The sequence below is a fragment of the Mobula hypostoma genome, chromosome 1 (genome assembly GCF_963921235.1).
Source record: "Mobula hypostoma chromosome 1, sMobHyp1.1, whole genome shotgun sequence".
NCBI classification, from domain to species: domain Eukaryota; kingdom Metazoa; phylum Chordata; class Chondrichthyes; order Myliobatiformes; family Myliobatidae; genus Mobula; species Mobula hypostoma.
In genome coordinates this window covers 53,229,178-53,256,813 of record NC_086097.1, presented here as the reverse complement: position 1 = coordinate 53,256,813, position 27,636 = coordinate 53,229,178, and the positions used below count along the sequence as shown (strand labels likewise).

General features: G+C 43.4%; 1 protein-coding gene across 7 annotated transcripts in view; it reads left to right on the top strand.

Annotated features, from left to right (window-relative positions):
* The window catches only part of fermt2 (FERM domain containing kindlin 2), a 156,678-nt gene that overhangs the window by 81,334 nt on the left and 47,708 nt on the right, over positions 1 to 27,636 (top strand). For 5 of the 7 annotated variants that reach the window (XM_063048992.1, XM_063049010.1, XM_063049001.1 and 2 more), the window contains exons 5-8: positions 15,168 to 15,200; positions 15,396 to 15,621; positions 15,721 to 15,823; positions 16,652 to 16,759. In XM_063048992.1, the coding sequence (XP_062905062.1) occupies positions 15,168 to 15,200; positions 15,396 to 15,621; positions 15,721 to 15,823; positions 16,652 to 16,759 (470 nt within the window). The remainder of the gene's footprint in view (positions 1 to 15,167; positions 15,201 to 15,395; positions 15,622 to 15,720; positions 15,824 to 16,651; positions 16,760 to 27,636) is intronic. The other 2 variants (XM_063049035.1, XM_063049025.1) reach the window with 1 other exon arrangement.

The window sequence follows — 27,636 nt, the reverse complement described above, 5'->3', positions numbered from 1 at the left end:
ACTGTCCGTGAACTCCCTGTCAGTTGCCTCCATACGCTGCAGTATTTGTTTTTTAAGTTTTAAGTCCTCCTGCACCAGAGCCAACAGCAAGTCCTTTTAAGTTTTTCTACTCTGTAACTGGACAAACACGCACCAAGTATATCGTTTCCTCTTCACTTGTTTTCTGTGTGTCCTGCGCATGCCCAGTAGAAGGAGATTTGCCCAAATATCCGTCTAATGTGGACGGAGATATTTTGAAAAATGCTTAGTGTGGATGCCTGTCATTTTTACTCGAAACTGGCGTTTTCAAAATTATCCGGCGTAGTGTGGACGTAGCTTGAGACTGATAATTACCATTTTCATTAGAGCTGCAGCTGAGGTTAGAATTCATAAGAGAGAAGATTCTTGCAAGACACAATTTATGCTACAGAGGAGGCCGTTTGGTCCATCGTCCATGCTCAATGGATTTTGAGTGAGATAATTATTCTCAACCTCCAATCAATGGATTTAATGTAAATATATGCCACCTGGGTATTGACCACTGCTAAATAAAATGGGACCTTACTCCACTGAGACCGTTCATAGTTTACACATCTTTAAATTTACCTTCCCCCACTGCATCTCTACTGTTGCTAAGAAAGTAACCACAGTCTTGATGGTACCTTGTAATTTTTAGAATTGTCCAGCATTGGCAGCATCCTCCTGTCTCTCCTTTGCACCCTTACTGTTGCTGTTGCATCGTACTTGCAGTGTGGACACGAGAACTGGCCACCACTTTGTCTGTAGATTAATGTTTTGTATGTTCTAGCATAACATCTCTGCCCTTACCTGTTACTAGTAGAGCCAAAGGATAAAAGTATCCTGCACACTGCCTTAAACACAGTTATCCAGCTTTCCTGCTACCTTCAATGATTTGTGGACAAATACTCAGACATCGCTCTGGATTGTCAGCATCATTGTCAAAGTTCAAAGTAAATTTATAACATATATGTCACCATGTAGAACCCTGAGATTCATTTTCTTGAGGGCATACACAGTAAACAGAATAGAATCAAAAACTGTTCCCAATAGGCCAATGTGCAGAAGACAACTGTGCAATTACAAAAGAGAAATTAAAATGTTGGAAAATGTGCAAAATGAATTCTAGAAAATCATAACATAATAAGAAAAGGTTTTGAAGCTAAGGAAAAGATTGCAAGCCATGCAGCCCCTGAGCTTAAGTTCATGGCTGATCTGAACTTGGCTTCAACACCTGTCTTGTTCCCACAACTCTTGATTTCCCCATCTTATCTGAAGTGCTATCTTTTTAGATTCAAGTATATTTAGTAACCCAATTTCCACTGCTCTCCAAAGATTAACAGCCCTTTAAGGAAGAAGCAATTACTTCTCATCTTGGTATTGAAAGCTGGAACTCCTATTCAGAAACTGTAACCAGTGTTTAAAACACTTAACCGCGCCGCCGCACCCCATCACCATCACCACCACACGGGAAGCAGCCTCTTAACACGTTCCTAGTTGAATCTTCTCGAGATCTCGTATGTAACAATAAGGCTACCATTTTTAAGCTCCAATGTTACAGGTAAATTAGTATACTCTTTTCTCATTTATATAGTAACCCTTTTATAACTGAAATTATCTGATGAATCTTAGCTGCTTGATAGTCAAAGTGTGGTTTCACCAGTCATACAACGGTGATGTAACTTACTACTCTTGTCTACCAATTGTCTTGCATTTGAGGCAAGTAACTATAATTACTTGGCTGTAATTTAATGTATTTCTTGAACAAGGAACTACAGTGACTTTGAAGACCATTTAAATAATCTGTTTTTCTATTCTGCTTGCCAAATTAGTCAAACTGTCATTCATTTGCATTTTTTTTGAACCAGCTATTATAGTTTTTGCCCATTAGCTCAACCCATTTATACCCCTCTGTTCTCATAACTTACTTTCCCACTTGGTATCGGCAATAAACTTGGATACAGTGAACTTGTGGCGACCCACTTTCTACGCAGGCAAACCGGCTCACAAAATGGCGCACGTGTCGGCAGAGAGGCCAGCCCCAAGATGGCGCTGGGCCGCCTTCTTCACCAGAAAGGGGAAGAAAGCCCGCGCGCGGGAAGAGATTTTTGTAATGCACCTCTGACGTCATTTCCGCCCGGAGAGGTCGAGAACGGAACTGTGTAAAAGCCAGTGCCGCGAAGTTTGAATAAACTAGTCTCGAGTGCAACTTACAGACTGAGTGCCGTTATTTCTAGCTCTGTGTGTAGCACATCGCTACATTGGTGACCCCGACAGTCCAAACGGGATTTGGACCAAAGATGATCGACTCTTCATCTGTTCACGCAGTTTCACTAAAACTGCCAACTTTCTGGACGCAGCAACCACGCGTGTGGTTTGACCAAGCAGATGCCCAGTTCCAGATTTGGCAGATATCTTCTGATTCCATGCGTTACTATTATGTGGTGAGCTCCCTTGACCGGGAGACAACCGCCCAGGTTGAGGATTTCATACAGTCACCCCCACCGAAAGCAAATATGCAGCATTCAAAGCGCTGCCCATAGGGACCTTTAGCCTCTCACGGCGTGAGTGAGGTGCCCACTTGCTGCACCTGGACAGTTTGGGAGACAGGCTGCCGTCAGCATTAATGAACGAGATGCTGGCTCTGGCTGAAGGGCACAAGCCCTGCCTCATGTTTGAGCAGGCTTTCCTAGAGCAACTGCCCGAGGACATACATCAGCTGCTGGCCGGCGCAGATTTCAGTGACCCCTGGAAGGTGGCGGCCTGGGCAGACGTGCTGTGGAAAGCCAAGAGGGAGAGCAGGGTGTCCATTGGACAGATTACCAAGCCACGCGCCTAACAGCAGGCCAGACCAGGCCCGGCAACGGAGCGTACACAACCCAGAGGCAGGATTGAGGAGGCCAATGAACAGTGGTGTTCCTACCACCAGCGGTGGGGCACAGAAGCCCGCTGTTGTCACCCACCCTGCAAGTTCCCGGAAAATGCCAGGGCCAGCCGCCACTAATGGCTACGGTGGCTGGCCACCAGGACAGCCTCTTGTACATCTGGGACAAACAGTCGGGACGCTGCTTCTTGGTCGACACCGGAGCAGAAATCAGTGTCTTACCCCCGACGGGTTATGACACCCACAACAGGGAGCTGGGACCCACCCTGAGGGCCACAAATGGCAGCACTATTCGGACCTACGGCACCCGCACAGTGCAGCTACAATTTGGCGCCAGCCAGTTCACGTGGGACTTCACACTGGCCGCCATGGCCCAACCATTCCTGGGGGCGGACTTCTTGCGAGCTCACAGCCTGCTGGTCGACTTGCAAGGGAAAAGACTGGTCCATGCCAAGACTTTCCAGATGTTCTCCCTGGGTGAAGCCAAGTTGCCGACCCCACACCCGGACTCCATCACGCTGTCTGACAACAAATTCACCAGAATCCTGGCGGACTTTCCATCGGTTCTGGCACCGCAGTTCACGGCAGCCATGCCCAGACACAGAGTACAGCACCACATTCCAACCAGGGACCACCCCTCCAAGCCTGCGCACAAAGGCTCCCCCCGAACGAGCTCTGCCTGGCGAAGGAGGAGTTCAAGAGGATCATACGGTGGTCGGACAGCCCATGGGCCTCCCCCCTGCACAGGGTGCCCAAAGCAGCCGGGGGCTGGAGACCATGCGGCGACTACCGCAGACTGAACAAGGCTACCACTCCAGACCGCTACCCCGTGCCGCACATACAGGACTTTGCAGCAAACCTTGCAAAGTAGACCTCGTCCAGGGATACCATCAAATCCTGGTACACCCTGAAGACATCCCCAAAACAGCACTCATCACCCCGTTCGGCCTGTTCGAATTCCTCCAAATGCCATTCGGCCTGGAGAATGCTGCACAGACATTCCAGCGGCTAATGGACGTGGTGGGACATGATCTGGACTTTGCGTTCATCTATTTGGATGACATCCTCATAGCCAGCAGTAGTCATCAGGAGCATCTGTCCCACCTCCGCCAGCTCTACTCCCGCCTGAGTGATTTCAGCCTCACGATCAACCCGGCCAAATGACAGTTTGGAATCGACACCATCGACTTCCTGGGCCACAGGATTACCAAAGACGGGGCAACACCTCTGCCCGCCAAGGTAGACGCGATCTGCCACTTTGCCCGGCCCAATACAGTCAAAGGCCTGCAGGAGTTTGTTGGTATGGTGAACTTCTACCACCACTTCCTCCCCTCAGCAGCCCATATCATGTGCCCTTTGTTCACTCTGATGTCGGGTAAAGGCAAGGACATTACCTGGGACGAAGAGGCCGCGGCCGCTTTCGTTAAAGCCAAGGAAGCCTTGGCAGATGCCGCGATGCTAGTGCACCCCAGAACAGACGTTCCAACCGCCCTCACATTGGACGCATCCAACACAGCAGTCAGTGGGGTGCTGGAGCAACTCATCAAGGGGCGCTGGCAACTCCTGGCGTTCTTCAGCAGGCACCTACAGTCACCCGAACTCAAGTACAGTGCCTTCAACCGGGAGCTGTTGGCACTATATCTGGCAATCCGGCATTTCAGGTATTTCTTAGAAGGCAGGCCATTCACCGCATTCACGGACCACAAACTGTTGACCTTCACGTTCACGAAGATGTCTGATCCCTGGTTGGCCCACCAGCTGCGACATGTGTCCTACATCTCCAAGTACACGACGGGCATCCAGCATGTCTCGGGAAAGGACAGTGTTGTGGCGGACGCACTCTCCAGACCAGCTGTCCAGGCCCTGTCCCGGGGGTGGACTATGCAGCACTGGCGGAGATGCAGCAGGCAGACGATGAGATGCCCAGCTACAGGACCGCAGTCTCGGGTTTGTAGCTGCAAGACTTCCTCGCAGGCCCAGGTGAGAGGACCCTCCTGTGTGACATGGCTACCGGCCAACCTCGCCCCATCGTCCCGGCAGCCTGGCGGCGGCGAGTTTTCAACTCCATACACGGCTTGGCGCACCCATCTATCAGGACAACCGTCCAGATGTTCTCCAGCAAGTTCGTGTGGCACAGACTTCGCAAACAGGTCAGCAAATGGGCCAAAACGTGCACGCAGTGCCAAACAGCCAAGGTGCAGCGGCACACCAAAGCCCCGCCGGAGGTTCGACCACATTCATGTGGATATCGTGGGTCCCCTGCCAGTGTCGCGAGGAGCGTGGTACCTCCTAACTATGGTAGACTGGTTCACGAGATGGCCAGAGGCGGTCCCACTCACCGACACCACCGCCAAGTCCTGTGCCCGAGCACTGATTGCAACCTGCGTAGCCCGCTTCGGGGTACCGGCCCACATTACCTCTGACAGAGGCGCCCAGTCCACCTCCAGCCTGTGGTCGGCTGTGGCCAGCCTGTTGGGAACGCAGCTACGCCACACAACTGCCTACCACCCACAGTCGAACGGACTAGTGGAACGCTTCCACCGTCACCTGAAGTCAATTCTCATGGCCCGCCTGAAAGGGCCTAACTGGGTGGACGAGCTTCCCTGGGTCCTGCTTGGAATCCGCACAGCGCCCAAAGAGGACCTGCACACCTCGTCGGCCGAGCTGGTGTACGGCGCACCCCTGGTTGTCCCAGGAGAGTTCATACCAGCCCCAAGGGGGCAAGAGGAAGAACCCACAGCAGTCCTGGACAGACTACGTGAGAGGCTCGGCAACCTGGCCCCCGTACCTACTTCACAGCATGGACAGAGCCCGACCTGCGTACCCAAATACCTGAAGAAATGTAAGTTTGTATTTGTGTGAAGGGGTGCAGAGTGGGCACCGCTACAGCGGCTGTACGAGGGGCCGTTCAAGGTGATCGGGAACAATGGGTCCACGTACGTTCTGGGCACTGGGGGGAGAGAGGAGGTTTTCACAGCAGACCGACTCAAACTGGCACATGTGGACTTGGTGCAGCCAGTCGAGGTTCAGGCACCGCGGCGCAGAGGCAGACCGCCCAAACAGAGACCAATCCAGACTGTGGACATTGGGAGGTGTATCGCCGGTTCTGGGGGGTGTTATGTGGTGACCCACTTTCTACGCAGGCGAACCGGCTCACAAAATGGCGCACGTGGCGGCAGAGAGGTCAGCCCCAAAATGGCGCTGGGCCTTCTTCACCAGCAAGGGGAGAAAGCCCGCGTGCGGGAAGAGACTTTTGTAATGCACCTCTGATGTCATTTCCACCCGGAGGGGGCGGGAACGGAACTGCGTAAAAGCCAGCGCCGCAAAGTTTGAATAAACTAGTCTCGAGTGCAACTTACAGACTGCGTGTCGTTATTTCCAGCTCTGTGTGTAGCACATCACTACAAACTAATCTTTTGTTTAAATCAGAGAAAGCTCTGATAAAACTCAATTCATATGCATGATCTGTTATCGTTAAAAGTGATACCTATCCAAATTTTAATTGTATTCCAGCTTCAAAGTTTGTTTTAATGTTAGAGAAGTTCTCAGTCTGTGCTTCCAAAGTAAAGTTAAGGTTGTCCTGTTGTCTGTCCTAACTCCTTCTGATGTCAGTGGCATTATATGGGTGATAATAGACTGTGTTTTTGGACATGGCTGAAAACATTGCTGCATTCCTTTCTACTGTTATTTAGTTGCTGGCAATGTAGCCTCTGCATCTTTCATAGTTTATGGATGGGCTATCTGGTAAATTAGAATTGCAGTGAACAATCGGGGAGATTAAATGTAATCTTTAGTGGGGACATGGTGGCAGGTAGAATTAACAACCAATTGTGGTTGTTAATCACGTTTGTGCTTGGGGTTTTAGTAGTAGAGACCTTCAAGCTCTCTTTGTAGTGTATGTCTAGCCCTATATTCTATGAATCATGCCAGTGGGCTTTCCCTGCAAATCTCCAATGCAAGGATATCTTTAAATGTGAAGGCTAAAAGTACACGATATCACAGGCACATCCTCCGTAGCATCCTGTGAAGTCTCATCAAAACATCCCCATCTTAATGTTCATATGCTGACCATTGCCCATCCTGATCACTTGATTCACCAGCCTGCCAACCTTTTGTTTCATGCACCAGGACCCTCTTGTGCTGCAATACCTGATAGTTTCACTCCCTTTAGGTGAAATGCTTCTTCATCCCTCTGCAGTGGATAACCTCACATTTTCCCAGTGCACCATCTGCGGTACGCAAGGCCTTTGATATGATATCCTTTTATCATCCAGGAATCCAAAGAGATGGCTCTTTTCCCTTTATCTATTCTGTTTGTAACAGGAACTCCAGCTAATTTGCTGAACATAATTTCCCTTTTATATGAATTTCCAAATGTCCATTTTAATAATGGAATCCAGTGTAAGAAATCGGGCAAAGTGACCTTGCATTCCATGTTTTCTGTTTCCCATCCATCTTGACTGATGATTTCTGGTTGGCTGCCAATGACTAGTGTCATTCCACAGGGGTCAGTTTTGGGAACGCTTCTGTATCTCATTATATGTCAGTGATTCGGATGACAGAATTGATGGCTTTGTGGCCAAATTTGCAGACAATACGAAGAAAAGTGGAGGGGCAGCCAGTGTTAAGGAAGCAGAGGTCTGCAAGAAGGACTTGAACAGATTAGGAGAATGAAGAAAGAGGTGGCGGAGATGAGGTGTAGTATAGAGAAGTGTATGGTCATGCACTTTGCTAAAAGGAATAAAGAGGTAGACTATTTTCTAAATGGAGGGGAAAATTCAGAGATCAGGGATGCAATGGGATTTTGGGGGCTGGTATCCTCACGCAGGATTCCCTAAAGGTTAATTTAAGGTTTGAGTCAGTGGTAAGGAAGGCAAATGCAGTGTTAGCATTCATTTTGAGTATAATGCTTGCACTAAATGTTCTGAACAAGCCACATGAGATTTTCTATTGCACAACCTCAGGCAACTTAAAGAGAATGCAGTCTGATTCTTAGTTACTTGCAATGTCAAATACCACTCTCCTTTACAATGTCTGTGCATGCTGGCTATATGATGATTTAGCCAGCCACCCAAACCATTCTCATTTACAAAAATGATAGAATGCAAACGGTACTGACTGTCTTTAAAGAACCATCAATTTTGTTCCCCTGTGGTCCTCCAAATTTGGCATGTACTGTTGCTGCATTGAAACAGTAATGTGAGAGGGCCTTCATCAAAAAGGTAGCAGTCGATCAAGCTGCTATCACCACACCATTCTCCCAGAAATCAGCAACTTGAGTATTTATCCATTTTTAAAAACCTACTTTTATTTTGAAAATTACAATTTATTTTACTTCCTTAAAACAATTGGACTGCGCAGTTTGTAATCTCAACTGGCTGCACAAACCAAATCTCTTCCCTTCAGTGTCCTCTTGCACCAGGCATTTTTGCCAATAGAAACACTTGCTTCTCGATGAAAGTACAAGACCGTCAAATAAAAAATGAGGGTGAGTTTGAAGAGTTGGGAACAATATATGAAGGAAAGGAAGCAGTGAAAATGAATCCATGTCTTTTCATTTAAAAGAATCCTGCAGATTAGAGCTACTGTATAATCTGATTCTCAATAAGGTTTGGGGAATGCAGGAATTTGATAGTTTTAAGTCTCCTTCCTGATTACACTGGGGACGGAATTGTCGCTAGAAAAGAAACACATACGATTTCTTGGAACAACACAAAAAGTTGAATATTTGAAAGAGACAGGGAATGGAAATGTGAGACCGATTCAAAAGAGATAATTTAGGGCCATGTATCAACAGTGATCAACATATCCCTGATCGGCATATCTTATAAGCATTTAAGAAACAATTGCATATTCTTTGGTGGGCTAGAAGTATCATGGTAGTAGATAAAATATTCCTGGATGAAGAAGTTTGGTTGGGTCAGCAATTTCTCTCATCCAAATTGGTTTTTGCAGATCCGTCTGTATTTATCTTGATGCTTGCTGATATGCTGGAGTATTACTTTGAAGTGGGTCATGAAGGCGATTATGCCCTCTTAATTTCTTTCTCAGCACAGCTTTCTTATGTACCAGTCTGACATTTTAGCACATTAGTTTCATCAGTGGCGTGGTATATTTTGCAGCTAGCTGTAGAAAACTTGATACCAGCACCTCTTTTACTTTTACTTTTACTTTTACTTTTAAAACAAAAGGATGTGGTGGTGGTTGTGTTGTAAATGGCATATTTTGCATCTAATGAAATCTGCGCTCTTCTGAAAGAAATGTATTTGTAGTTGGCATATTTCTGATTGTTTAAGTTAGTAATATCTTGAATCATCTTTTGTATGATTAAGTGTAAACAAATCTGTATTTTAATTTCTATTGAAAGGAGTTTGAATAATTTTGAAGATTAAACGATTTTTCAATTTTCAGGCATGGGAATGATTTTAAGTTGGTTTCTTAGTCTTCAACTTGCCAGCTGGTACAGAGAATAGGATGGTCTGGATTTGGCAATTTAGATATTGAGAGTGGAAATAGGGAGAGCAATGTGATGGATTTGTTCTGTTTGAAGGAAGTTCATGCTTTGGCAAGTTGCCCACATGAACATTCCATTTACATTTGTGCAAGATAGATAGATACTTATTGATCCCAAGGAAAATTACAGTGTCACAGTAACATTACAAGTTCACAGATGTACAATATTAGAAGAGAAGTAAGAAGAATTGTAAAAAAAACAGGATACACTAAACAGTCTAACAGGAGGGGGATCATCACTTCCCCAGCTATAGGTTGACATTATAGAGCCTTATGGCTGTGAGTAAGAATGACCTCATATAGTGCTCTTTGGAGCAGCACAGTTGTCTTAGTCTATTACTGAATGTGCTCCTCTATTCAGCCAAGATGGCATGCAGAGAGTGAGGAACATTGTCCAGAATTGCCAGGATTTTCTGGAGGGTCCTTTGTTCTACCACAACCTCCAGTGTGTCCAGTTTGACTCCTATAACAGAACCAGCCTTTCTAATCAGTTTATTGAGCCTATTGGCATCACCCGTGGTGATGCTGTAGCACACCACCACATGGAAGATTGTACTGGTGACAACGTACTGGTAGAACTCGTGAAGGAGAGGCCTGCATACTCCAAAGGATCTTAGTCTCCTCAGGAAGTAGAATCTGTCATCCAGGTGCTCCCCCAGGTAGTTGTAGGTCCTCATCATCAATAGTAACAGGAAGCAGTGCAGGTTTAGTCTTCCTAAAGTCAATCATCATCTCCTTTGTGTGACTGATGTTGAGCTGCAGATGATTCAGCTTGCACTATTTGACAAAGTGCTCCACCGGGGCCCTGTATTCATCCTCCTGTCCTCCCTTTATACGCCCAACTAATGCTGTCAACAGAGACTTTCTGCAGATGACATGACTCAGTATTGTATCTAAAGTCTGAGGTATACAGGGTAAACAGGAATGGAGCCAATACAGTCCCCTGTGGGGGCACCAGTGCTGCTTAGAGCCATGTCTGACACACAGCTCTGAAGCTGCACAAACTGTGGTCTGTCAGTCAGGTAGTTCATTATCCAGGATACAAATGAAGTGCCAATCTGCATTGAGTGGGGCTTTTCCCTCAACAATGAGGGCTGTATGATTTTGAAGGCCCTTGAGGAAACAAAACACATGATCCTCACATGGTTGCCCCACTTATTGAAATGGGAGTAGGCTCTGTCCATCGGGTAGAAGACAAGCATCATCAACTCCAGTGTGCTCTTGTTAGGCGAACTGCAGGGGATCGAGGCTGATCTGACTAGGGGTCTGAGGTGAGCCAGGACCAGCCTCTCTAGGGTCTTCATGATGTGTGAGGTCAGGGCCACAGGACTGTAGTCATTCCCCAAGACTTTCGATTTCTTGAGTACTGCCACCACACATTTCCAGGCTGAGACTCGGACTGAAAAATGCACTGGAGAACTCCACACAACTGCTCAGCGCACTGTTTCAGGACATTGGGGTTCACACCATCCGGTCCCAATGCTTTGCCGTGTCTGAGTTTCCCCAAAGCCCTTCTCACATGCTCAGTAGTGAAGGTGAGTCCATGATGACTGGGGATTTGGTGGAAGGTAGGGGTTGGGGGAGGTGAAGATCAGGACAGTAGCAGTTGGTATGTGGAGGTGTGGATGGCAGGTGTAGGGCAAGGAGAGGATGTATCTGGTATCCTGTGTTGTTTATCCACATGTTTAACTGGAGGAGGGAAGAGGGGAGGTGTTGGTGCTGAGGGAGCATTGGATGCCTTGGCATCTCGGATAAGGATGTCTCCCTTGTGACTGCCAGATCTTGCCTAACTCATCCCTCTCTGAGTTCAGAGCAAGTTTTATTATCAAAGTACAGTGCATATATGGCACTGTATACAGCCCTGAGGTCCATTTTCCTGTGGGCATACTCAGCAAATCTGTAGAATAGTAACTATAACAGGATCAATGAAAGGTCAACCAGAGTGCAGAAGTCAACAAACTGTGTAAATACAAATATAAATAAATAGCAATAAATAACAAGAACATGAGCTAATGAGATGAAGAGTCCTTAAAGTGGGAACACTTCATTGATGGGACAAGTGAGTGTAGTTTTCTCCTTCGATTCGAGAGCCTGATGGTTAAGGGGTAGTAGCTATTCTTGTACCTGGTGGTGTGCATCTTGAGGCTCCTGTATCTTCTACCCAATGGCAGCAGTGAGGAGAGAGCATGATCTGGGTGCCAGGGCTATTTCATGATAGATGCTGCTCTCCTACAGCAACGTTTCATGTAGATGTGCTCAATGGCTGGGAGGGTTTTACCATGATGTACTGGGCTGAATCCAATACCTTTTGTAAGATTTTCTATTGGTGTTTTCTTACCAGGCCATGATGCAGCCAGTCAGTATACTCTCCACTACACATCTATAGGAGTTTGTCAAAGTTTTTAGATATCATGCTGAACTGCAGACTCCTGAGGAAGTAGAGGCACTGCCATGTTTTCTTTGCAATTGCACTTGCATGCTGCATCCAGGACAGGCCCTTCTAGATAGTAACACCCAGGAATTTAAAGCTGCTCCCACTTTCCACCTCTGATCCTCTGAGGACTTGCTCGTGGACCTCTGGTTTCCCTTAACTGAAGTCTATAATAAGTTTTTTAGTCTTGCTGACATTGAATGGAGGTTGTTGTTAGGACAGCACTCAGCCAAATTTTCAATCTCTCTCCTGTATGCTGATTCATCGCCACCTTTGATTCAGCCAAGAACAGTGGTGTCCATAAGCAAACTTGAATATGGCATTGGAGCTATGCTTAGCCACACAGTTATAGGCTATACACTGGCCATCTCTGCCATACAGTCTTGGCTCAGGATGTGGGGTTTTGATCTGAAATATCAACTACCCCTGTGCCTCCATAATTGCTGCCTGACTGACTGAGTTCCTTCAGCACTTTGATTTTTTTGCTCCACATTGCAATATCGGCATTTTCTTATATCTCACTTTTCACTCAAATGGAGTGTTGCGTGGTAGCTGGAAGATGGTTTGATTTCAAGAGCTGAGGTGTTGTGCTGGCAATTCTTTCCAAGATGCAAAATGAGTTGGAATTTTCTTGCAGATGATTAGATGAAACAAACTGTGTACAGTCATGAGCAGCAGATCATGTGCCTCAGATGATTTTGGACAAATTCATAACCATCATTTTTTTGTAGTTTGGATTCAAGCCAATCAAAGGCTCATATGTCCTGTCTAAATTAAATTGTAATTTAACTGTTTATTTCATTTTCTGTGGGGATGGAAGTTCTTTGTGAGTAAAAATGTAAATTATTCAGCCCTCTCCTGTGTCTTGATCCAAAAAGTCGACAATTCCTTTCCCCCCATCACAGATACTGCACAATAAACTGTGTTTCTGAAGCACTTTGGTTTCCTTTTGGCTGTAAATTCCAGAACCTACAACATCTCCAGGAAACTTTGATCACTTCAGTTCAACAGTCATCGTGAGGATTTGCTGTTGCACTGTTGAGAATATTCCTGGCAAGGAAGTCGTATTCGACTTGGAAGAGATGCTAAAAATATTAAATATTAGCTTTATTTGTCACGTTCATCAAAGCATACAGTGAAAAACATCATTTGCGTCGTCTTTTACAATGTGCTGGGGGCAACCGCAAGTGTCTCCACTCTTCCAGAGCCAACACAGCATGCTCACAACTTACTAAGCTGAACCGTATGTGTTTGGAATGTGGGAGGAAACCAGAGCATGCGGAGGAAACCCATGCTGTCACACGGGTTGAATGCTATCGCTGATTGCTGCCACCGTAGAGCATTAATGCTAACCAGTACACTGCCATATCAACTACCTACATGACCGAGTCACCTAAGGTTATTGACTTTGTCCTAGGTAATGGAGGTTGCATTTGGGAGAAGTTGTCAAAGATGACTTGCCATATTGCTGTGTTGTAATTTGTCGGTGGTTTGCATTGCTAGGCAGTGCCAGAAGGGGGAATATTTAAGGTGATGGATGGGCTATTAGTTAAGTGGACTACTTTGACCTGGGTAAAATCAAGCCTGTGATGTTACAACTACACTTGTCAAGTCATTTGTCGTATTTTTCAAGTTTCTGGTTTCTATTTTGTAGATGTAAAGTATCTTGGGGAAGCCAGGTGATCAACCATTGCCGTAGAGTCCTCTGAACTGTTGCTGCAGTCGCTGAATTTACCAAGAATTTGCTATTAAGTGTCTGGTCATTGATGTGGTCTCACATGTTGGAGTAGGCTGGGGTGGGGGGAAGGAGGTCAAGTTCTCAGCTGATGAAGGCAATGTCATTTGAGTGTCCAGGAAAATGGTTGAAAGATTTCTCCAAATGGATCCTTGTTTCGCAGTTGTGTGAAGAGGGCACTACTTGCCACTCAAGAACACTTGCTACTGAGCCACTTGTGTTACAGTCAGTACAATCGGTGAATTAAAGTTGAAATCATTCATATTTTTAACAGTGGATATTAAAAATGTAATTTAATTTTTGGAAATGACAGCAGCATTGGAAAGGTGTCATAGAGCTATCAATTTAAAAATTCCTATTCAGTAGTTCTTTGGAGAATGTGATCCCATTGACTTTAACTGGAAATAGTACCTTGGACAATTCTACTAAAGTGAATTCAGACAAAACCTGTGTCTGACTGACTGGAGTCCCTAAAGTCTTAAAACTCAGTCTTAAATACTAACCAGGCAATTTATGGTAAAGACGGCCGCAGAAAATTTCCAGAATCCAGCTGGTGGGAACCCCACAAAAGTCGACACATCTGCTCTGTAATGGTTACTTGCCTTCCTGCACTATAATGATCAAGAGCAATGTCAAAATCTTAGACCAGTGAATGAGAAATTTCCTGGCAGTAATATTTCAACCAAGAGGATTGCAGTTTCTGGAAATAGGTTGATTGGAAGCCCAGCTATCTTCTCAAAGAGGTAGGTAAAGTGTTCCTTATCAGCATCTATTTAATCTGGACCCTACCCTCTCCTGTGAGATCGATGCACCAGTAGTGACTTTCTAAGCTATTTCTGGAATATAAGATTCTTGATCATATTAGAAATTAAGGAATCCCCAGAAAGCGTGAACTGAAATATAATTTTGGTGGAAAAACTGGAATAGGAATCTTTACAAAACAAAATTTAGAAAAATTATAGCAAAACATCAACAAAATGGTGAGAAGATTGTAATTGGGCTACTGAGTAATTTGGTAATACAAGAAAGGAAACTGTTAGTTGCATTGATATTGCAGCCATAATTGTCTTAAAAGAACGTCATCTCTTTTTAGATTTTTAGGCATAAAACTGTAAAGTAATAGCAAATGTAAAAATCATTTAATCTGTTGTAATTTTCCCGCTGTTTGTAAATCAATCTCTCCCTTCTCACTCAACAAAAATATTTAGTAGGTGGAAAATGTTAAAGGCATTATAGTTATATGGAAGAATGTTATATCTGGAGCCATCTTAAGATGAATGAAATATGATGCCTAAGAAGAATCAAAGTAAATATTTGAATTTCAAATGCTTTTGTTGTATTGAATTTCTTTTTCATCAGTTGCTTCATTCGCTTGCTTGAAATGTGTAGCACCCATGCTGATACTAGTAGTACTAAAATTCAGCCAGCTTCATGACGGGTCACGATAAATGTGTTTATATGATTGTTCCTGTCACTGATTTCTTTAAGCATGTCATCATACTCTGCTGATCACTCTTCGCTCTGCCTAATCACTCCACGCTATGCCCTGCCTTTTCCTGTGCTCTGTCCTGTCCTTCTCATTTCCTCTTTTCCTCCTCTTCCTGTAGGCTCTGATGTTCTTTATATTGGTCCGTCAAAAGGTAAGCTTTCAATTTATTATTGATTTTTATAATAAAATGCATTGTTGTGTCATGTTCAGATATTCGTACTGTATTTATTTTTTTGATTTTTGATACTCCTTTTCTGAGTATGTAACTCTAATTCTGCAATTATCCATCTTGCTAACTAAAAGTGACATTTAGTTGAAGAAAGTTATATTATACTGTTTCTATCAGGGAGTATTTATTCAAGTCCAGGATTGTACAGCAAAACAATGACACCAACTTATGACTCAAGAGATGGTAGTCCACTTTCTCCAACCTCCGCCTGGTTTGGTGACAGCCCTCTCTCAGAAGGCAATCCCAGTGTTCTTGCTGTGAGCCAGCCAATCACCTCTCCCGATATTTTGGCACAGCTATTCAAGCCACAGTCACTACTCGATAAAGCGAAGATTAATAAAGGGTAAGCATCAGTATTTCCTTCTGTACTTTTTCTGTTCTCTTTCAAGCACGAAATCCATACCAGCATCAATTTATTTCAACTTGGTATATTTTCTTGTAGATGGCTAGATTCATCAAGGTCTCTGATGGAGCAGGACGTAAAAGATAATGAAGTGTTATTGCTCAGATTCAAATATTACAGCTTCTTTGATTTAAATCCAAAAGTAAGTTGTTTTAATGTATTGAGGAGCCATTTATTATGTACTTCAAAACTATTTTAAAGCTTTATATAGAGCAGTGACATGTGATGTACATTTTCAATGTAACTGAAAGACTGATTGAAACTAGTTTTGTGCTAACTTCACTTGTTTCAGTGAAATGTATAATTAAATCTTCATCACTGTTAAAACCCGTGACAGACATCTGGCTACATAGCACAAAAACCAATTAAACCAATACTGTTGCAGATTAATTTTCTATTACTAATCAAACCACTCTATCTTTCTGTTGCAACAAACATAAAATGTTGGCAGAGCTCAATAGATTGAAAAGCATCTGTGGGAGAGGCAGAGAGAATTTGAGTTATTGTCATCAGACCTACTTTTGTGTTTTAGTTATTTGTCTTCCAAGCACATTACTGTTTTCATGAAATATTTAATCATGGCAGAAAAGAAAGCAAGAATACATTTCTGTCAAATGCAGGGCATACAGATTACAGAGATGAATTTGTTTTATCTAAACCCTTATAGCTTTCTCAGTTTTTGCTATAACCTTACACAGATTATAACAGAAATAGAGAATTTGAATATAAATCCTCAAAATTACAGGGCAATGTTTGACTTGAGATATTATTGAAAATAATCCAATTCCCATACAAAACATAACTTACAATGCCATTGTTTTTGTTGTTTGTAACTGGAGTAGTATGAATACTTTAACCACAGAAACCTTAATAATAAAGAACTTACAGAGTTATTTAGCTGGCATGCAAGAGTACACATTTAGACAAGATATGCTAATTCTTGAAGTTTTGTTTTCCTTTGCAATTGCAGTACGATGCAGTGAGAATCAATCAGCTTTTTGAACAAGCTAAATGGTCAATTCTTCTAGAAGAAATCGAGTGCACAGAGGAGGAAATGATGATGTTTGCAGCTTTGCAAGTAAGTAAATACTTCAGAACTTTTGATTAAATGTTACGTATAATGTAATTTCAGATAGTCTGAGGGAACAGGTTTAAACATCTTGGTAGAGATGTGCTTGTTAAAATCCTCAACCTCATTTTAACAGCTATAAACAACCTCTGAGCATTTAAGCTGCATGATGTCATGTGGCTGCTTGGGGGTGAAGGGGTGGGGGTGGTGGGCATTGTGCCCAGAATGCCTATGGACAATTTCACATATTCCATAAAGGTATTTTTGAGCAAACACATTGCAGCATGACATAAGTTTACTATTTTAATGTGTGTGTGTGTGTGTGTCCGGGGGCAGCGGGTGTTTGTAAATCTGCCTTATTAAGGTTTCAGATGAGAAAATGATTTAACTAACCGATGGTATTCCCTAGCTCTGTTTTTAAGTACATGCAGGAATACACATATGACACAATTTCTAGGCTGGCAATATTCATTTAACTATCAAATTGTTTACCATTTAAGGTCTGATCCAAGGACTATATTCATAATTCCCAGGGCAAGCTGCCATTACCACACCATTGGTGACTGTATTTATCTCCTCAATTAATCTATGCAGAAATAAAAATAAACAGCATTTTCTACTTATTGCTAGTAAATTTGATGCTCCAGTCATCGTAACCATGCCTTGTATTTGTGATTTAATTTTCTTTTAATTTTGGGGGGAAAAATAAATGGGGAAAGAGTCACCAATGTGGTCCCAACTATATCCGTAACCTAAACAGAGACCATGGCCAGAACTTGGGGCAACAGTGAAGTGCTCAAGCTCAATGGCATTGGTCCTGACTGAAGATGTTTCTATTTTGTTGCTGTTGTCTCACCCAGTTCGGAACAGTGAGGCTTGATAACCCAGTTCGGAACAGTGAGGCTTGGTAGAAGGACAAGCAAATTGTGCTGAGGCACTGCCCATGAGAGAGCTGAGAAAAGCACTTGGACAACAAAATTATGCCCTCAGACTTCAGTAATCATCAAGGGCATTCATAGGCATTCAAATCCAATATTTTTTTTTTAATTGCCTTTTTAAATTAAAAGTGGTAAATGAATTGAACACTTAGACATTTTCTATTGTTTAAAGATGCTTTAAAAATTAATTCGAACCTATGTTAATTGTAATATCCTTCCCAGTTGCAGCCATTCACTGGCCGCATACCCCCCCCCCCCCCACCCCGGCCCCATTCAAATGAATAGTGTCCCTGTTTCTTGGTGAGCAGATTTCCCAGCATAATACCATGACTGTGCTCTGCCGTTGGGCTCTTAAGTTAAGTCCAGAGTCAGAACACAGCAGTGATATGTGGTAGTGGGTTTCTGCCAGTTTGTCAGAAAGCCTCAAATTTCTGGTACTGACTGGGACTAAATGCTGGTGGGTTTTACGCTGCGCTGCTGGCATTTGCCTACAAGCTTCGGCTTTACTTTCCAGCATCAGTGAGTTATGGCCGATAATGTTCAAAATCCAAGTATCTGCCTTTTCCCTGTATCCTCAGCTCCTGTTGGAAAGTAGCGTTAGAACAGTCGTAGGATTAACATGGGAGCACATACTGATATGGTGTTGTTGCTGCTGAAACGTCACTTATAACTTCTGTGCCCTTTGTGGGTCGAAGAACAGAACCTCAGCATGTATAGTTTATGGTTCCAGAGTGGAAACTTCATAGCCATTGATCACCTTTACATTGTCTGGAAAGATGGATCTATAGTTCCAAAATTGTGTGAGGTGGGGGAGGGGGTATCACTGGAACTGAATATCAGGCACCCTGGGGAAATAACTACTGGTTTCTTGTCTTTCTTTTCAACCACAACACAATTTCTGTTTTCCCTGTCATAAAATCTTTGAAGAAGGTTGTGAAGGGCAGGGTTTGGTTAGGGGATGGTATGATTTCAATGTTGTTTCAATGTCCTACTTAAGCTGCTGAATCGCTGGAACATTAGAATGCTTTGCATTCAGGGAACTATTCTGCTCTGAAGCCTTGTTGCGTTAACCACAATTATAAACCAATTCAATATTTTTAAGTGTATGCAAAGCACCCAGCTAGTGGCTCTCTCTAGTCCGTAGTGGCCTTGTCATTCCTTTGCAATTAAGTTTTGGCTGTTTACATTTTCATGTGAATTTCCAAATTGCTTGGGTTTCCATTCTTAGAAAATGTGAGGACAATGACACAGAATGGAAGTGTAAACCATTCAATTCCTGGACTTGCATAACAATTAAGAGTGACTCTCATATCCTCCAACCACTGCATTGCCCCTTCCTTAACTTCTCTATCATCCTGAAAATTACCTTTTCCTCAAGTGCCAGTCCAATTCTCTTTCAAATGCCATCAGGTAGGAGGTACAGAAGCCTGAAGGCATACACTCAGTGATTCAGGAACAGCTTCTTCCCGTCTGCCGTCCGATTCCCAAATGGACATTGAACCCGTGAACACTACCTCACTTTTTTAATATATATCATTTCTGTTTAGGAACGGTTTTTAATCTATTCAATACACATATACTGCAATTTGCTTATTTATTTTCTTTTATACTCTGTATTGCATTGAACTGCTGCTGCTAAGTTAATAAATTTCACAACACATGCTGGTGATAATAAATCTGATTCTGACTGTGCTTTGTGTTTCCACCACCACTGCACGCAGTCAGATCCAGTCATTTCCAGCCTATGTTTTATTGAGCAATGAAAATTTGTTTTCCTTGCATGACGCCCATCACTTTGAATCTGCATCCATCGTTTTTTCTACATTTACTTGGTTCAGGAGCAATTTCACAGTGGTAGTTGCCCATCTCCAGGATTCCATGAGGATCATCTCTGAAACTCTGAAATATTGAGACCACCACAGCTCAGGTTAGAAACCATAGAAAAACTACAGCACAGAAACAGGCTTTTTGGCCCTCCTTGGCTGTGCCGAACCATTTTCTGCCTAGTCCCACTGACCTGCACACGGACCATATCCCTCCATACACCTCCCATCCATGTATCTGTCCAATTTATTCTTAAATGTTAAAAAAGAACCCGCATTTACCACCTCATCTGGCAGCTCATTCCACACTCCCACCACTCTCTGTGTGAAGAAGCCCCCGCCCCAATGTTCCCTTTAAACTTTTCCCCCTTCACCCTTAACCTATGTCCTCTGGTTTTTTTCTCCCTTTGCCTCAGAGGAAAAAGCCTGCTTGCATTCACTCTATCTATACCCATCATAATGTTATATACCTCTATCAAATCTCCCCTCATTCTTCTACGCTCCAGGGAATAAAGTCCTAACCTATTCAACCTTTCTCTGTAACTGAGTTTCTCAAGTCCCGGCATCATCCTTGTAAACCTTCTCTGCACTCTTCCAACCTTATTTATATCCTTCCTGTAATTTGGTGACCAAAACTGAACACAATACTCCAGATTCGGCCTCACCAATGCCTTATACAACCTCATCATAACATTCCAGCTCTTATACTCAATACTTTGATTAATAAAGGCCAATGTACCAAAAGCTCTCTTTACGACCCTATCTACCTGTGATGCCACTTTTAGAGAATTTTGTATCTGTATTCCCAGATCTCTCTGTTCCACTGCACTCCTCGGTGCCTTACCATTAACCCTGTATGTTCTACGTTGGTTTGTCCTTCCAACATGCAATACCTCACACTTGTCTGTATTAAACTCCATCTGCCATTTTTCAGCCCATTTTTCCAGCTGGTCCAAATCCATCTGCAAACTTTGAAAACCTTCCTCACTGTCCACTACACCTCCAATCTTTGTATCATCAGCAAATTTGCTGATCCAATTTACCACATTACACTGTGGTAATGTTCTGCTACACTGAAGGGAAAATAGCTTCCTTCGAAAACAGCACTGGCTGCCACCTTACAGTGCGCTTCTACTGACAAAGTAGGTTTCTCCCCACAGCATTGCCATATCTTTCTAAAGTCTTTCAGCCTCTTGTGAAACTAATGTACCACCTCCTGGCATCCACCACTTCATCCACGACCAAGGAGGTCCTCTCTTCATACTTTGTTTTGAAGCAGGTAACTGAATAGAGTGAGCAGTGGAAATGACTCCCTCCCTCTGGCTCCCTTGAGGGGCGGGGTGGTGGAGGATGCATATTTTCCTGCTTTGTAGCTCTTTGCAATAATGCTGCTCTTGTCAGAATCACAGCCGCAAATGTTTGGCAGTTGCTTCTCTTTCTCATGGTCCCACCATTGCTGTCATCTTTTGTAGGATTGGGGCGGGGAGAACTTAAAACGGGGAGCAGTGAACTGTTTCTGGAGGGTGCAGTTGTGGTTTTGTCTGGGAAGAGCTGGCCAGTTCACAGCAATGGAGACATTCGCCAGAAACGGTCAAAGTCACATTGTAAGACAACATTGAAGAAGTTCAATGCTGTGAGCGACTGTGAGTCAAGTGTTGCTTCTGCAACGTATTCTGCTGGACCTGAACTGGATGGATACTGCAGTAACTTAGCTTTGTGTTTTCAGAGGAAATATAAAATGAACAATTCATTTTGTCTGAGCAAACTGGAGGAAGAAAGGAACTTCTCCAGATCTGTTTTTCTTGGTAGATTTTCAAGTACGCATGCTTGCCATTGAGTCACTGAATATAAATAGTTCACTGCAGTGATTTTATTTGGCTTGAACATTTAATCCATTACATTTTCAATTTCCATTTAAAGATTTGTACTTTAAAATGTAAGCTACCTACTGCTTAATCTCTACAAACTATGATGTTTACTATCACCATCTTTTGCAGAACATTTTAGCAAATCATTCAGAACATTTAAATTATTTTCCCAATATTGTGTGAATATTAAATTAGAGTCTTAATTTTCCAAAGGGTACAAAGTTATAGTAGCTGGTTTAATTTGTCTCCTGGTGATCCAGTAACACATTCTATTTTGGTGAAGGGATAAAATTGGAAGGTGGACTAGAACTGAAAGTTTGTAGTAAATTTGAAAGAGAAATCCAATATCTTACCCCCGTGGCTCCATAAAATTTATCCAGTTTTAAAAGTTACTGGTTTTTTTTCTCTTCCATTTTTAGGCATTGATTCATGGTGTCAGTCTAATGCATAATCAGTTCAGTTCAAACAAATAGAATTTGGTTTTAGTTTATACAGCAGTTTGAAAGCCACGTGCAGCACTCTTAAAACAAAATAAATTCAGGTGTTAATCCTGCATGGTTGAGATTTATTGCTGGTGTGATGTTTATTGGTGGGTGGGAGCAATATTCTTTCCCTAGGTAAGCAATTAGAGTTTCTTATGTTTGCTATCAGGTACAGCAGATACAATAAGCCGTAAATCTTTGTGGTTAGGAGTAAGAGGAAAGATACATGCCATGCTCAAAGGTTAAGAAAATCACGGCATTGAGTACAAAGACATCCTGCCCAGTATCTCATTTTTGAGACGAGGAAGTTGCTGCCCACATGTAGCAGTCACTCAGGTGTAAAATTAAACCAATACTATACTTGACCACAGTTAATCTGAACGCAGTCTAAATCTGTTCACTTTTATATACTGCACTGGACCTGAGCCGCCTTTCTAGTCAAACTCTGTCAGGCTCCACTGAACCTGTACATTGGAACTTCTTCCCGTGTTTCCTGCGATTTCCCGGTTTCTTATTTATTATTATTTCCTTTTTTTGTATTTGCACACTGGCTGAATGCCCAAGTTGGTGCAGTCTTTCATTGATTCTATTGTGGCTATTATTCCGTTATTGATTTATTGGGTATGCCTGCAAGAAAATGGATTTCAGGGTTGTATATAGTGACATATATGTACTTTGATAATAAATTCACTTTGAACTTTGGACATGTATACAGGCAGCCCAATCATCTCCAAAGTTGAACACTTATATTCAGGAGTTATCCTATTCTAATCCATCCCTAGCCCACTGTTAATTCCTTTTAACCCAACCTCAGTCATAACTTGGTCCTTTTGGGCTCACCTAGTTGTCAGGCTAGGTTACAATGCAACAGCAGTACATTTCAAATGTATAAAATTACTCTAAAGTACAAATGAGTGGGGGAGAAAAAAGTTAGTGTTCATGGACTATTCAGAAATCCGATGAAGGAGGGAAAGAAGTGGCGCACACACAAAGTACTCAGCAGGTCAGGCAGCATCTATGGAGAAGAGTAATCAATGGACATTTTGGTCTGAGATCCTTTGTTAGGACTGGAAGGGAAGGGGGAAGAAACCAGAATAATAAGGCGGGTGATGGAAAGGTTGCAAGCTGGATACAAGCTGGCAGGTAATGGGTGAAACCAGATGATGGGCAGGGTGGGTGGGTGGGGGAGGAAAGGTGAAGTGAGAAGCTGGGAGGTGCTAGGTGGAAGGGGTAAAGGGCTGAAAAGAAGCCCTCTATCAGGAGAGGAGAGTGGATCACAGGAAAAAGGAGGAGAGGCACTAGAGTGAGGCGGTGGGCAGGTGAGAAGAAGAGAAAGGCTTGAGTGGGGGAACTGGTTTGGGGAATGGAAAGTAAGAGAAAGTGGAGGGGAAAGAAATTACCAAAAGCTGGAGAAATTGATGTTCATGCCATCAGGATGGAAGCTACCGAGACAGAGTATGAGGTGTTGCTCCTCCAACCTGAGACTGGCCTTATTGTGGCAGCAGGGGACACCGTGAACCAACATGGCAAAATGGGAAATCAAGTTGAAATAGGCAGCTACCAGGAGATCACGCCTTTTGTGGCAGATGGAGCGAAGGTGCTTGATGAAGTGATCCCCCAATCTACATCAGGTCTCGCTGATGTAGAAGAGGCTACAGTAGGAGCGCCAGATACAGTAGACGATCCCAGCAGATTCGCAGGTAAAGTGTCTTCTCATTTGAGAAGGACTAGTTTGGGCTCTGAATGGTGGTGAGGGCGGTGGTATAGGGGCAAATACAGTACTTGTCCCACTTGTGTTCAGTACTAGGATACGGAGGCTAGTAAGTAAAGAGAAGGGGAACTCTATTTCCTGTTATGGCGACAGAAAGCTGTTCCTAAATCATTGAATGTAGGCTTTGGTTTCCCCGCCCTGACGGTAGTAATGAGAAGACATCAACATGAATGTAAAGAGAGTCGAGCAGTGCAGTAATCATGCACCCTTGCAGTGCACCTGTGCAATCCTCAGTTAGGAGGAGATGTTATTACAGATCAATACTAACTGGTCTCCCACTGAGTAAGTAATGGATCCAGTTGCAGAGTGAGGGACAGAGGTACAGGATTTGAACCTTATTGATTGGTACTGAGGGGATGATGGTGCAGAATGCTGAGCTGTAATCAGTAAATAGCAGCCTGGCTGGTTTTGCTGTTAACTAGGTGTTCCAACGCAGAGTGGAGAGCCAGTGACTTTGTATCCTCTGTAGAGCTGTTGTGGCGATTGGATCCAGGTCCTTGCTCAGGCTAAAGTTAATTCTAGCCATGACCAACATCTCTAACCACGTCATTATAGTAGATGTAAGTGCTACCAGTCAGCTTGGAAGCTTCACCCAGTTTAGTAGATCAAAGTAGTCAGGGGGTACTGTGGTTATTCAACTAAAATGAATGTAGTTCTCTATTTATGACATGAAGATCCTCTGGTTGTTTCAAGATGCAGTCAATTAGTTATGTTAACATTGTAGCCACTATTGAAGGCAATTGAATTGGCTAGTTGGGCAACACAGAGAGAATGTGTAACTGGTTGTTCAGTTTTTTGAGAAATATTGAATGGTAGTGGAGTGAACTCAGAACAGTGGGAGAACTTGGCTTCTCTTCACTTGGTTTTGTACATCAAGACAGGGAAACAGATTCTTCGTTTAACTTCGTTTCACTCGCTTTGTTTTGCAAAACAGTGAAGCACTGTGGGAGGGGAAAAGAAAGTGACCAAACCTAGATCAGATTTTGTTTTTTTTTTGTGTGCGCGATCTATATTGTTTAAATTTAAATGTTCTTTGCTCGTTGTTGGTTCAGACCCAGAATGCCAACTTTAATGAAGTGAGTCTCTATTTAACCGATGTATCCTTCACCATGGTTCTCTGCCATTGAATATGATGATGCAGTGGTTTATTGCCAACCATGAAGAACAATAAACACATGTTGTAGTAACTAGGCACTTACTACAACTTAAATAAAACCATTCTCTTTGCAGTTCAGTCCTAATGATTTCTAAAGATGCTACAATTTTGTTTCCCTCATTTGACTTTGTATTCGGCCATTCAGTATTAGAAACATAAACAATTGTTTCTATGCCTATAACAGACATCCCACCTCTCCCGGAAGATCCGGGAGTCTCCCACATATCGATAGTGGCTCCCTGACGCCCGGAAATTATGTACAATATCCCGGAAATAGATTTTTTTGAGAGGGAGAGCGAGCATCCTGATTGGTCTCCCTTCGTGCTAAGAGTGGTCCCCAACCACCAGGCCATGAGGAAACAATATGATTTGGCGATATGAAATGATATGAGTCATTTGCACCTTTCCTCATTCCCTGTCACGCACTGTTGAACTTGAACGCACGCGAGGTCATTACCCGCGCATCATCCATGTCAGCGCGGGAAGGAGATCAACTCCTCGAGCTTGCAAATGACGGCGGCTGAAAAGTTTGTTTGACATAACATCTCTGCCGGCATTCTGGATCAAGCTCAAGGCTAAATATCCTGAGATAGCCACGAAAGCACTGAAAACGATGCTTCCATTTCCAACATCATATCGCTGCGAAGCGGAGTTTTCTGCAATGAATGCAACGAAAGCTAAATTGCGGAACAGACTGGACATAAGGAACCCCCTTCGAGTATCGCTGTCTCCCATCACCCCTCGATGGGATTGTCTTGTTGCAGGAAAACAAGCCCAGGGCTTGCACTGATTCAGCGATATTGGTGTGTTGCAATGATTTTATATGTTCATACGGGGAAAATATGCGCTGTGTGTTTAATATCTAAACGTTACTTAAAATGTTATGATGCTATTGACTTATCACCTATATTCCGATCGTGATTAACACCCCCCCGCCCCCCCCGGTCGGCTGGTCCGCAAGAATATTGTCAATATTAAACCGGTCTGTGGTGCAAAAAATGTTGGGGACCCCTGCTAAGTAGACCTATCAGTTTTCACTCTGGGCGGGCTTTACAGTCGACCTCGAAAATAATGACAGTGTTGCCCGCTGCACTGTTTGCAACAGTGACTTTTCTATTGCCCATGGTGGGTTAAAATGTAAAAGACAGGTTGAGGTGAGTTTAACAGGTGTCATTACAGCATAGCTAACGTTATTTAAACTAGCTGGCTAGCTGCTAAGGAGCTACGCTATTGATGTCCAACGTGATGAGACCAAACTCCCTGTAGACTTGCTTAAAGTTGTTATAGAATAAACATGATAATATAAGATAATATAAGCACATATTTTAATGTCACATTTGCTGCATATACCCCACTTGGTTTACAGATTAGACAAAATCACTAAACAAAGTATTACATACACCCTTGGAGGTCGACGGGCGGGCTGGGGGGTGGGATATGGTGTTGCGGGTGGGGGGGGCTGCTACCTCCCTGAAATGAGTTTTTGCAGGGTGGGATGTCTGCTATAAACGCACTTTTTGTCATTTTTGTGTGTCTTAGCATTGTGAAAGATATGATGCCAATTGACAGATTGCTTCTATGCATTTATTGACAATTAAATGGCATCTTGTAGCTCTGTTTTCCACATCAATGATTGCAAATCCTGTCCTACCACCCCAACCCTCACCTTGGATTCTTCCTTCTACTGATGCCTTCAGTTGTCAAAAGTTCTAATTATTGACAGATGTTGAAACAAATGTTAAGCACTCAGTGCATCTGCTGTTAAGGGTTTTATCGACCAAAAGGGAAATCTGTATTTTTTTGTGCCTTTGTTTTTTTTTACCTCCCACTGGTGCCCTTCTTCCTTCCCTTTCACCCATGGTCCACTCTCCTCTTCTATCAGATTCCGTATCTCCAGCCCTGCCTTGACCTCTTCCACCTATCATATCTCAGCTTCTTACCCTACCCCCCTCCCCCAGTCACCTGACTTCATCTATTACTGAGCTTCTATTCCATTCCTCCCCTCCCCACCATCTTATTCTGGCTTCTTCCCCTTTCCTGACCAGTCCTGATGAAGAGTCTCTGCCTGAATCACAAACAGTTTATTCATTTCCGTATTTGCTGCCTGATTTGTATGTGTGACACTTTTTTTTGTTCCTTGGTGACAAAGATTTGAGGTCCCCAGCATATTATTTCATGGAAATGAGCAAATTTCAACACTTGGCACGGTATTTTATCAAGGGAATCTGATAAGAGCAGACGACATAGAAGCAGAATTAGGCCATTCAGCCCATTGAAGTATTTGGGCACTGAATATTGGTGTTCGGTTCATCTTAGATTCTTAAAGCCCCATGTATTTTGTGATGCATAACCTTGACACTTTAAGAAAACTTTAGATGTGGAATGTGAAATACTGAACATCAGAACGGGAAAGAAATGGGATCTAAGTGACTATGACCATGGAATGATAATTGGTGCTGGACTGGTGGTGGGGCAGGGGGCGGTGTTTGAGAATCTCAGAAACTGCTGTCCTAGTATTTTTACACACAACAATTCCTAGAGTTTGCAGAGAATGGTGTGAGAAACAAAAAAAACTTCCATTGAGCATCTGTTCTGTGGGCAAATACGCCTTATTAATGCGAGAGGTCAGAGGAGAATGGCTGATGCAAAGTGACAGGAAGGCGAAAGTGGTGTGCCAGAGAGAATCTGCGAATGCACGATATAGCAAAACTTTATAGCAATAAAGCAGAACTGTAGTGGATGGACTACAGCAGCAGAAGACCACCAACGTAACTCAGAAGCCACCTAATAAAGTCGTCACTGAGTAAATATGCAGTAAATGCACCTTTTATATGACATTTTCACCGGG